The sequence below is a fragment of the Merops nubicus genome, unplaced genomic scaffold (assembly GCF_000691845.1).
Source record: "Merops nubicus isolate BGI_N331 unplaced genomic scaffold, ASM69184v1 scaffold14855, whole genome shotgun sequence".
NCBI lineage: Eukaryota > Metazoa > Chordata > Aves > Coraciiformes > Meropidae > Merops > Merops nubicus.
In genome coordinates, this window is record NW_008607748.1 from 114,465 (window position 1) to 127,404 (window position 12,940).

At 39.2% G+C, this 12,940-nt stretch overlaps 1 protein-coding gene across 1 annotated transcript in view; it reads right to left on the minus strand.

Moving 5' to 3' along the window:
* Positions 1–1,192: 1,192 nt before the first annotated feature.
* Positions 1,193–12,940, minus strand: part of EGF (epidermal growth factor) — a 60,123-nt gene continuing 48,375 nt past the window's right edge. Inside the window, 5 exon segments of the mRNA XM_008940055.1 lie at positions 1,193–1,290; positions 2,912–3,001; positions 4,498–4,600; positions 8,013–8,115; positions 11,229–11,393. Of these exon segments, the coding sequence (XP_008938303.1) occupies positions 1,193–1,290; positions 2,912–3,001; positions 4,498–4,600; positions 8,013–8,115; positions 11,229–11,393 (559 nt within the window).

Consider the following 12,940-nt stretch of genomic DNA (forward strand, 5'->3'; position numbering starts at 1 on the left):
TTTTACTGGTTTATGGGAATATATCACTAAAATAATAAATAAAAACTTACCACGTTCATGCTGGAATCTACCTGTGAGCTGCCAAAGATAACCCACATTAGCACAGATTCTCTGACTGGTGAACAAAAACCCCATGATATCTGCACATCCTGCACCAACACATTACACACTGCAGCTGTATGAAACCAATGGAACTATCAACAAATATGACATGGGTTAACTGAAACCATAATTTTGCATTCTCTTCTTTTAAAACAGGAAGGACATCAGGTACATTTTATTTATTTATTTATTTTATAAATCAATAGCTTTATAAATGTACAAATAAACCAAATATATTATATTTGTGTTGAAATATCATTTCAAGGTATTAGACTAAAGATTTTTAGTTTAGAGATGAGTTTAGGAAACATTTAAAACTCAAAACACCCTAATTACAAAATCTTATCAGCTTGGTTTTCCTATCTTATTCTGTAAAGAACACTATCAAATTTAAAATTAGATCCTTAGGCTGAAGGAAAGCAAAGTAAGCAAAACACAGGATAGAATATGAAAGTAATTTCTAAGTTAGAAACACTTTTGTTCAGACAAGGTTCAAAGTTACAAATCTTTATTTCCTTTGATTGGGAAAACCTCCAACTAAATGTTGACCGTCATTCAACACAACACTTCAATTGTAAGCACACAAACATATTTCATCAGAGATAATGAAAGTGCAGGGATCATAGTCATTTTACTGCCTTGCTGTCATGGAAATAAAACACTTTACTGAATCAGGATCTTGGTAGCTGGACTTTCATCAAAATGCACAAGACCAGTGAGGAACTGTGAAAGACCAGGCAATCCATTCTTTTTAACAATGTTAATGAAATTAAACTAACTGAACTTAAAACCAAATCTACCAAATACTAATGGTTCAACCCAGTGGCTGCTCTCTTCTGAACACAATCTAGTATGCCAACTCTCTTCAGACACTTCTCTTTCCATAGAAACACCCTTGTTACTGTTCGCACAAGAGAATGCATCTTCATTGCTACTAGTTTCACCTAAACTCTGGAAGTGCTTATCTTAAAAGTTTAGTCTGAATTCAGAAGTGGTGTGATTAGAAAACAGACTCAATAATTCAAAATCACCGGCAAAGATCATCTGAGAAGATAAACAAATACATGACAAATCTCTACACACCAGAGCATTATAATTTTTGCAATTCAGACACCTTGGGCTCAATGTTCTTACTGTTGACACCAACATAATTCAGAGGAGACTCCACAAAGTTACTCAAGTGTGTAACTGTTTTGGACAAGAGACAGAAGTCTTTCAATACTCTTAGACCTACAGAGCTGGTAATCAAATGCCAACAACCCTTACCTTCCTGGCAAAATTCTAAACTAACCAAAAAGCAGGATGGTAAACACACAAATTAATAACATTTCCCACTATTATCCAGCTAACAATGGGCACTGTAGCAGAATTTAAAGAAGGTGTCTAATAGTTACTGTAGTAGGCTTCAAAGACAGAGGACTGAAAGATCCTCTACCATGAAAACTTTATTAGTAATCTAGCTGATTTCCAGATATCTTCCAAAATGGTATGAAATTAAACTTAGGAAATCAAGACCAGTGGTGAAAATCACTTGATATGGTAAACAACCATATGTAAACAAGTTACAACTCTGTATAAAACAGAGCTTTATAAGTGAGTTAGTTCTTAGTAAATAACTGGAAGGGAACTGTAGCTGTTAGAAAGCCAGTTACAAGAAAAATTGGTGTTATTTTGCAACTGTTCCAATGGATCTTATCAGTCAGCACAAATCAGTTGTATGGAAGTCAGTCCAAACTGGGGAGGTGTTTTGGTTTACTTGTCCCACTCCTCCTGTTCTTTTGGAGCAGCAACTGGATGGAATTCTTTCCCCACACTATGTCCTATATAATAGACCAGGTTTTGCTCCCAGATACACTTCTGTGAGGCAAGCACAGCTCCAGCACATGCTTCCTTGCAGGGCTGACAGCAGACTCAGGCCCACAGCCTCAGTCCAGAAACAATCCTGTAATGCTATGGACCAGCATAGACTGGAAAATTTAATGGAAGAATCATCTTTTCACTGAAGTGTTACCTCTCACTCCATAGATACGACCATCATTAATACCATACGCTCACAAACAATCCTCTAGCCCACCAAACTCGAGAAATGCAAGATCTCATCTGGTGCTCACTTACAGAAGAAGATACAAGAATATCTCTAATGAAGTCCAAAATCTTGCACTGGCCTGACAGCAGCACTGGGAAGAGACATGAAGTGTGTCCATGAACAATATATTAATAAAGAGATTAATTTTAAAATAATTGTCCTGCATCATCTTCCATTCCAGTTTCTCTGCAAATGTCCTTGTGGCCCATTTTCTAGGCAGTTTCTGGACTCTGTGTGTGTAAGGACTACTACTTCTTACAAACTCCATTAGAAAATACTTCTCTCTAACAAATCACCCACACATCTGTTCTCCCGTCCATGTCCTTTTAGCAGGCAGTTAATGAAGTTAGCAGCAGTGACCCCTAAAGTGATACTCATGGAGTACTCATTGCTAGTATGTTGCTCACAGTAATTCTTCCAGGCAGAGATGACAGGGAAGGAGTGGTAGGGACTTCTCTCTTCTGTTTTGATTTGTGGCATTTTTTTTTTCCTAAAGAGGATTTTAATGAAGAAGTTGAAGGTTGTCATGAATTCCCATTCTCTACTGACTTTATCCTTCCTCTTTTCCCCACTCAAACACAGGCTGCTTCTAGTCTGGCTGCATCAGCAGGCTGGCTGGGGCAGGTTTGCAGGTTTCCCTTTCCATCAAGGGCTTGGGGTGGGTGCTCCAGAGAGCCTGAGGAGGGCCTTCCACTGCTCCCATGGCTGGATGCAATTTCTCACCAACAGCAACCTCTTGTCGGCAGCGTTGCCCTCTCTCCAATTCTGCCAAAGCCTTTGCTGCTTTGTTAAATGCTATAGGCTGTTCTTCCACTGGAGAAAACAGATATATATTACTGAGAGTTATTTGAGAAGCTTGACAACAACTAAGCTAAGAGAAAGCTAATGGCATCTTTGAGAGAGAAGAGCTGTGAAAGGAAGTACGGAATCATGTTCAGAAAATCAGAAAACCAACTCATGTCAAAAGATGGAAAAAAAAAGAGACAAAGTTAAGAATTTGTTTCAGATTTTAAGAAACTACTTGTCTCAGGAAAATTTCATGGTTTTCTGTCTTAATACACAAGGACAGGAAAAAGCATGCCCGTGACAGGAAGACTACCTGCCTGGCAAAATGAAGGCCCCTGCTCTGAGGTGAAAATATCTGAGAATTATTCACTTGCATGGTATAAGAACTTTCTTTAACATGTTAAAAGAGACATCAGACTACTTTCCAGTCTTGTTGCCTAAAACGGTTGAAACACTTCTGCTAAAACTTTCAACCAGGAAAAAAATCAGACACCTGTCATGGGAAATTTCTGTTCCAATAGCTGGATCTGATAAAACTATAAATGAAAACAGTCTCCTAATGGGAAACATCAGGTGTCCTTCAGTGGACAATACAGTTTTACACATGTTCACAATATTAGTCCAATCAAGGAAATGTGAACCATATTTTCTACTGATAAATAAAGTGACTTCCCAACATATGTCTAAGGACAGGATAGGCAGTTTTGAAAATCTTGCAAGATGCCTGCCCATTCAAGTATCTTCAAACATTTGTCTTTGCATATTTCTAAATGACTGATGCAAACACGCAAAAATGGAGCTAGGAGGTGTATATACAGTAAATAAAGCAAATGGCTAAGGATAACAGTCTTTCTCCATTAGTTCCCACCATCTGAGTAATTACAAAGTTCAGTAGCCATCTATAAAGCAGCATTTTCTAAAACTCAGAGTAGTCCAGCTGGTAACGTGTGGGCCATGGAAGCCTGTTGTGTGCTTCTGTACTGCCTGCTGCTTTTGCACCAGGGATAGGATGCTCACCTTCATTTGTCTCCTCTTTGTTTAAGCATCAAACAAATACCTTGTTTAACACAAAAAGCAGAACCGCAGTTGCTGCTACAGAGCAAAAGGTTTCTGGGGAACCCTGCACTCCTTCCACTTTCTCAGTTACCCTGCCTGAGTGAATAAGGACTGCCAAAGTACATCGCTCCATGGATACACATTCCCCTTTGGTATGATGGGTATAACCTCTCTTGCAATGAAACAAATGTATGAAGTTCTATGTAAATGTAGAAACATATTATTACTATCACAAAAAGCATCTTATGAGTGTGAAAGCACAGTTGTAGTGTAATTTCTCATGAATAATCTGCAAAGGAAAGTTCCAAATAGTCTCTTCACAGCAATGCAAACATGACTTGTGCTGCACACAGCAGCTTTAAACAGGCCAAATACATAATTTTGATTTCTCTGTCTCGTCTATAAGCCACTGCTCCTGCTGGTACAAAGGTGAGGAGAGATCTAATAAGGAATGAAATGCTACTCACCATATCCTGAAGGACAGGCAGGATGAGGATCTGCTGTCTCACACTCAATCAGATCAACCGCTTTAGCCTCCAGAGAGCTGCTACACTCCTTAACAACTGCAAACTGCAAATACATACAATATGCACAAAATATACAGAGCCCAAATTAATATAAAATGAGCTGGCTTTCTAAAACCCAAGAGGAAAACTAGAAGGGCCACACACTCCAACCACAGCACGGGGAAAAAGGTCACCCTAGCTTCTGGGATGACCCTTCCCCTGCAGATTATTAAACATTTGAGTTGATGACAGCCCCAGTCTCTCTTTGGAAAGCGTGCAGTTACAGTCTAGTGAAGAATGAGCCATTCCCTTTCCCTGCAAAGCAACCTTTCCAGATGCAAAAACAAAAGTTCATGAAAATCAACCCTCTCCATAGTACTGAGGGCCACTTTTAAAGTATTAAAAGAGACTTGCAAACAGACAGCAGGAAACCCTGTCAGACACAGGGAAGGAGGTGAGCCTCCCTTTCTGTCTCTCAGCACCTCCTGAGGGGTAAGGTTCCATCACCCCACAGTGACAGTGGAAGTGACACCTCGGAAACAGAAGATGGGACCCTCAGGGGGGACGTGCTGAGAAGACCAGGGAGAAAACACAAAACATAGAGATAGGGGAAAGCAATATGAAGTACTGCACCACAATAGCATAGAGTGAAAGAGGGCAACTCCATGAAGGGGGGATGTTTAAGGAGCAGAAAGAGGGAAGAAGAGAAAATGTCTGTAAATAAAATGTTCCAACAGAAGGACTGACAGATTCAGTGGTCCAGGTGGGTAATTGGTGGCTTTATGTGGATAGATCACAGGTGTAGCAGGTGTGACAATTTAGGCATCTGTTCATTTAGGTAAAATCTGTAGGTTTACAGCTGCTAACCCACATGTGACAGACCCCTGGAGGAGGTCAGCGGCTACCCTCAGTTCTGCAAAATACCTTTGACTGTGCACACCTGCCAGGTGAAAAGTCTCTAAACACAATCAAAATCCAGGCATGTGCAGAAGTTTAGCAAGGCTTACATATCCCTAGGACAAACCTAGCCTGGCTTATTGAACTCTAATTTCAATGTGAAAAAGTACGCAGGCATACCCTCAGTTCAATGTAGCCTCACTTGGCAGAATAGAAGTAAATGGAAAAGTAAATTACACTTGGACAATTTATAGGTATAGTTTTACTATCACAATACCTAGTATTTGATATGTATGATTGTGTAAAATCTTGTTTTCCTCTACATGAGCCTAGATGGGCAAGAACAGGAAAGTCTTTTCACTCCCTCTCCCCAGCCTCACAAATTAGCAGTAGCAGTGTGGGCTACAAAAGGAATGAATTTCATGAGCTCTGTATAGTTACTGCATACACATCACCCAGTTCCCATACAAAGTCCTTCATTAAGATTATTAATGTTGTGTGAATCATTGGCACCCCAAAATCTATTCCAGTACCTTGAGAGTTGAGAAGCTATTCAGTTTTTTGTCACCGGTGTGGTATAATCTCTTTTTTTTGCATAAAGCTCCCCAGTAATCCCTTTTAAGTGAACAGTAGAAATGGATAACTTCCTGCTGCTTTTTGGCATCTCTACAATTTCTAACCTGAGTGCATGTGTGCATGAAGCCCCAGTGAACTTAACACTCAATGGCTACATCAGCACAGAGAAAATCACATGCATGAAACCACAGGAATCCTTTACTGTGTAAGCAGTAATAATTAGCAAAGGTTCAGTGATTTCCTCTTTCAGTCTGCAACAAGCCATTTGCAATAAATTACTTTATTAACGTATTTGATGTCTCCCAGTACAGGAATGCAGAGTGAAATTTAACACAAGTGTGTAATAGATGAGTAGGTTGGATTTGGTTTTGTTGATTCAGTCCATTGCTCCTATATTCAGCAAAAATGTGATTGACCACTAGCATTAACTGTTGGGACAACAGCAGGTGGGGACAGAGCTAATGAGCTACAGTCCTAGAGCATTGCTCCCAGGCAACAAGCTGTTCTCTATCCCAACAAATGTTTCTGATTTTTCCAGACTCAGATATTTTGCAAGCTGTGGTTTTGTCTGTACTGTGAACAAATGATGGCATCATTGCAATTCAGCACATTTGCTGTTCAGTACCTGGAGGAACAAAGTGCTGAAAACCAAAAATCCACAAGAGTATACATCTGACCAGCTAAGGAGCAATATGTTGTAACAAGGGTCAGGTCAATTCCATAGCTTGTTTCAGTAGCTAGCCTTTCACAGATCCTGCCAGACACTCAATGTAAACTATTTGTAAGGCCTTTACATTTATTAAAAATCCTTGGATTTGCTCTGTATATATTCCAAGACATTCAGCCCCTCAAACAGACTCCTCAAACAAACTCATTTCTTTCTGGACTGAAAGACTAGGAACAGACTCAAACTTCAAGCCATTTAAAGTAAAATTGTTTTTTGAGCATGACTACTACACACACACAGTTCTTACACCTTTCCAGCTATAGTTGGCTGGGGAAGGCTTTATGAAACCTTGCAGTAATGCCTATACTAGGACAATGTGTGTGCAGTTACCCCAGTAAAAAGGTATGTTCTTCTCTAGAGTTTATCACCAATCCCATACAAGTGTAAACTCTTCCAGTAGTCTTTTCCTCTGGCATAACTGTTGCTTTGAAGAGCGTTTGCTGCTTAGCTAACGTGATGCCACCTGGACAGCAGCTGGTTCTGAGCCGGATGATACGTGCGTGCAGGCAGGCTCTTAGGGTAAGTCATGCCATTCTGAGAAAGGAGTCTCAGACTGGACACTGAAGGAGCCACAGATGGCAATTATGTCACTTTTGCCAGCTTAAATTTTCAATTGCAATAGCCCAGCAGCGTAATGTCATTTTAATGCCGGTGAGAATCGGGGCCTTAGATCAGAGCAGATCTTATGGGGCCAAATTCTCTGACGCAAATTCAAACCCAACAGCAGAAACAGGCCAGTACAACCCAATCATGATGGTATTTCTACCAACAGCAGTACAAAATCTGTATTCTGTGTTCCCTCCCAAACTGCCCAATAACATCCTGGTTGGTTTTCCTTACAAGGCAGCAGCCTCTAATACAAAGACATTTAATTTCATCAGCTCCCAAAATAAAGTTCAACGTCTCATGTAGCACACACAAGACTTGGCTTCCCAGAAGCCTTTTTTACGGAGGGCATACTTCCCTGTGAAAATAACTCTGTGATATGCCATGTCATCACATTGCCATTTCCTTAATTTAGAACACAGTTCCCCAACTGTTGTGTTCAAAGCTAACAATAACACCGGCTAATGGTTGCAATACATCCAGGCAGCTGTGAACTTTGAGGGATAACAATGAGGTAAGATGAACTAGGGTTCACAGCAAAGCACTTGATGACTCTAGCAGTTATTTAATATATTTAAGATGTGAATTATTTGATGGATAATCTCAAGTGGATCCCTAACACTCTTTGATCCTTCCTGCTTCCCTCTCCACTCCACATTAATATAGTTACCCGAGACTTGTTGCTGGTAGGTGTCACGGTCTCATTGTCAGCACGGCTGCTGGCATCTCTTGTCGCTTCTGCATAGAGATTCTTCTTATACAAGTTCTGACTTCTGCAACAGAACAAAAGCTGAAACAAATTATTTTGCTTTGGGAGGAACAGATGCTGCTTCCTTTCATATGCTATTCTGTAGGTATTTACAGGAGGGATGTATATTTTGTTTTCTTTCATTGGTTTGAAAGGGTGCGTTACTGTCAATTACTGCACAGTGGTTGAAACAAACAGCTTGTTCGAAACAGGAGTCAGTGAGAAGTGAAAAATAATGGTCTAATGCGCCATCTGTAAAGGGTCATTCTTTAGAAAAAACAATAGGCCTCATACTTTTAACTAATCCCTTCCATTTATCCTATTTATATACATTCCACTTAAAAAGACTTAGATTTCAGCCAACACAATGAGCAGCATTTCGTGGATGAAGCTCAGAAACAAAAATCTGACTATTTTTGCACATCATTCATAATTACAGTTATGAAAGTCCCTTCTGCATTCATCTGCATCGTTTGTGGAAAATACACCATTTCAGAAATTTCTATGAAATAAACAAACTGAAAGCTTCAAAAAGCTTGGAACGAAGACATTTCCATAAAAAAAACATGAGCAACAGAATCAGCTCAAGGGGAAAAAACACCAGGAGTACAACCTGGAGCTGGAAAAGAATGCAAATAATCAGCTGTAAGTGGCTAGTTTCATAAATCCAAAAATTGATATTTTTGCTGTTCAACAGCAATCACTTATAAGGCAGTATTAAAAGTCCATACAGGCCCCAACACAGAAAATGATCATAAGAAAAAGAGCTCATTTACACTGCTTGACATCCAAATATTTACTATTTTACTTTACTATTATTTTAATATTTACATATTTACTAGCTTTATATACACATTTTTTCTCATCCTAGAGATAAGCTAACAAAATTAACGTTATGCTCTTCAAATTCCAGAAGTCTCAAGTTATAACATCCTCTTACTTTATCTATTTTAAATGAAATTTAGTAGATACGTACCAAAGAAAATAGGAATTTTCCTTGATTTCTATACCACATACACATAGTAACTGGGAAAGTCCATCTGCCACAATTATCATATGTTGTTCCCTTCATGAAAATACAATATGAACAAAATTTGCTTTTTGCTAGAAATGAGAAAGACCCATCTCCACCATGGATTTTATCCCCAGATTCTCTACAAAATGTTCCTGTGTATTCAAGTATTTTGAAAAAGAGTCATGGTCTCCAACAGAGGATAAAACTGAGACTATTAATACAAAATCAAATAGGTGTCAGATCTGAGTATATACCCACAGAACTGAATGCTGAGAAATAAGGTTAATTAGTCTGCTTTGACTTTTCCTGACACCGTGGCATGGCTGCTGTTTATGTTTTGTTACCTGGATGTGCCCTTTCTGCAGTGCAGATCATAGTGCTGACAAAACTCCATCCCCTTACTCAAGAGCTACAAAATCCATTGCACAGAGCTCACACACAGGCATGATCCTCAGCAGGATGTCCCCCTGCTCAAGAGGATCGTTAATGCTGTATTTTCCTCCAGTTCACACATTTTTCAAATTGGCAGGTGTAGATCTCCAACTTCATTCCCACCAATCAAAAGGAGATAGGTGCCTCCATTTTACAGGGGAAGGAACAGGACTGTTGCAGACTTAATCAGTGCATTTCAAAATATGGTAGATTATGTGAAGAAAGCAATATAGCAATTTCAACCCAAATACTGGCTTCCAGACTCCAGTTATATAGGGATTTTAGGTCAGTGGTTTCATTTTGATCTAGTTATGCTAGTAATAGTTGCAGTACAAATTCAGTCAAGCATGTAATTGAAAACTTGTTGTTGAGGTAAATAGTTATAGTGATCAAAAGCATTTGACAAGAAAGAAAGATAAATCAGGGAGAAATGACAAAAGGGAAAGGAAGGGGAGAGAATTAGTATCTTCACACCTTAAAATCAGCCATATTCTGGCTATTTTTCATGACAACTTATGTGACATATATGGGAAATATAAGAATCTTACAATTTGTCTGTTCTGTATGTGTCATTCAACTGATTAGCTTCTGAATCTCAGGTCATGAGAACAAACCAGGCTGCACTTGGCTTTAATACTGGACCTCTACCACTAGTTAATAGAAAATAAGAAACACGGCAGCTTTTGTACTTTTATTGATTAAGTATGTCAGCAACCATTAAATAATAATGGAAAACATTAACTTCTGTAGTTAACTTCTTTTGTATTTATGCCTAGGAGAGTCTAATTTTAAAATTAACCTGAACACAAACAAAACCCCTGCACACAGAGGGCAGGTCGACATGCAGCAGGAGATTCTTGATTTGGATGCTGTCTGGCTTTTTGTTTGTTTACTTTTAAATATAAATATGCATTTAAACAAGAGCATCTGAGAACAGTTGTCTGCCAAGGTCATGGCCAAAAGATTCTAACTTATTAAATGCTAAACGTCCAAGGGACATGGATGACATTTAATTTCACATCAGACTGGGTTCTTCAGTAGTGACTGTAGGGATTCCTTCGGCCATGAGAAGAATCTCAAACCTGCATAATTCGTTGCAGTCATGGAAAATGCCAGGGTGTACTTTTACAACAGATGTGCCTTAGGCTCACATCCCTGAATTTATTCTTTCTACTGCCAGGAAAACTGCTTTCACGTTCGTTGCTGGAGGCATCACTGTGGAAGTTTGCTTCTGGAAGGTGAGTGTGCTGCTTTTCTCAATGACAAGGAAACTTTCAAGTGCCACTACATAGACAGGGAAGCAAAACCAAAATAATGGGATAACTAGCAGAGAGGAGGCAAACCTTCCATGACATTTTCAGAAATCTAGAGCTCTTAAGAGAAGCCAAGGAAGAAGTAAATAACATGCTCCTGAACTTTCTCATCAACAGAAGTTATGGCTCCTCATCAAATCCAATAAGGTCTTTCTTCACTCACCAATACTAATGCAAGTAGTGCAGGCAAGGGACATGCCAGAACTTTCTGTCTTATTTACAGATGCAATTACTAAAACCAAAAGGGCAGCAAGGATGCTATGGGGATATCCACCAGCTGAGGAACAGCTCACACTCTTCATCACAAGCTCTCTGTGAAAGTCAGCAGCACCTCGGTCCCTGTGCCACGCAGTCACAGCACGTGTTTGGAAGCACTACCTGTGGCAGTAGGCAGCCAGGGACCCCAGCAGTAGCAGGAGGACCAGCACTGCTACACACACTGTGATGGTGATGTTCCACATCTTCACTCGCTCGGTATGCTGCTGCTCCCACCACTCCAGATCGCTGAACTGGCACCGCTCCCCGACGTAGCCTGTCACACAGCTGCCAAAATGAAGTGAACACACTTTGTAACCAGCCGAGGAGAAACCCCACATCATCACTTCAGTCAACTTGGGCGTTGATTTACCACCAGCAACCGCTACGGAAATATCTGGCTGAATTTAGTAGTCGTGAAGACAAAATGACTTCAAAGGAATGGCTGGGTTAAAACTTGGGTTAAAAGACTCTTTTTACTGTAAAGCTATTGAATCATCTATAGAATTATACAAAGAGATTACAATTTTCACATTCCAATGGGTAAAGGGTAGAAAAAATAATTTTCTCTTAAATCCTGCTGTGTGATTAGTGTTTCCCTAGGATTTTCCATTTAACTGTTTCCAGCAGCAAGCTCCCCTTTCTCTGAAATAAGCAACGTAGGACTTGGTCACATTTTCAGAGTGATTTGGTTGAAGGAACCAAATTTTAACTGGAACTCCTGCTTTAAAATAAAGGACAAATGAAAGTGTTTAAAAAAAAAATCTAGTGTGCATTAGAAATATCTTCATAATTTAATTCTAATACAAGCTTCTTCTGCAGGCAATTTTTGTTTATTTTTTTGTTTTTACCACTCTAAAATCCAACACAGAAATATCTTACCAGTGCATAAAACCCTCAAATCAGAATTACTAGAAAGTGAGAAATACATCAAAAAGAATCTCAGCCGAGTTTTACTGTCCAAGGCAAGAGACATAAAAAAGGAAATAGTAAATGTGAAATACAACAATTCATAACAATCTCTCAGCAGCATAGGTTCAAATGCTTCTCACGATTCTTATCAGTCCAGTTTTACTCAAGTTAAAAGTGCCAGTCAGATGAGCAAAAGAAGCAGGACTTGATCTGCAGCAGTTTTTGCCTAATGTCCTGAAAATGTTATATCAGCATTCATTATTAAATCAGGCACAAGCACCCTCCTTCTGTTACGAGGTAGCATGCATATATAAAAAAGCGTAAAAAATGTTAAGTTTTTTATTTAAGATCACAATATATTCCAAACAAGCTTGATGATCTATTCTCTATTGTAAGAGCTTTCAGTAATTAAAATAGAGATCACATTTGGTATGTCATTTTTGCTAGGTAGGTTTTTACATCGCTTCGTTTTGGCATTTTACAGCCTACATGAATGAATGCTGCCATCTAGTGAGAATTCAGCAGTGTGAGAATACAGCAAGCTCCACACATAAACCCTGCCCAAGAACACAGCCAGGTACGGTTGTGCCTTAATTTTTTAAATGGTTTTCACTTCCAGAACTGAAGAATACATACATCTGGATTCTTACTATGCACTAACACCTAACAAATAAAATAAAATTTAAAAAAGTTATTCAATTTGAAAGTTCAGCAGTTGTAGATTCTTCAGTTTCAATAGGAGAAGCTCAGTGAGGTGAAGATAGTTTTCAATGCCTCTAAAATCTACACTAAAAATTCATTACAAATACCAGAGGTGACCATGAGTCCACCTCCTGTAGAGGCTTGGTTCAAGAACTTTGCTAACTTTAGGAAATCCATGGAACAAAGCACCTAGTTCATCCCCATATATATACATGAGATGC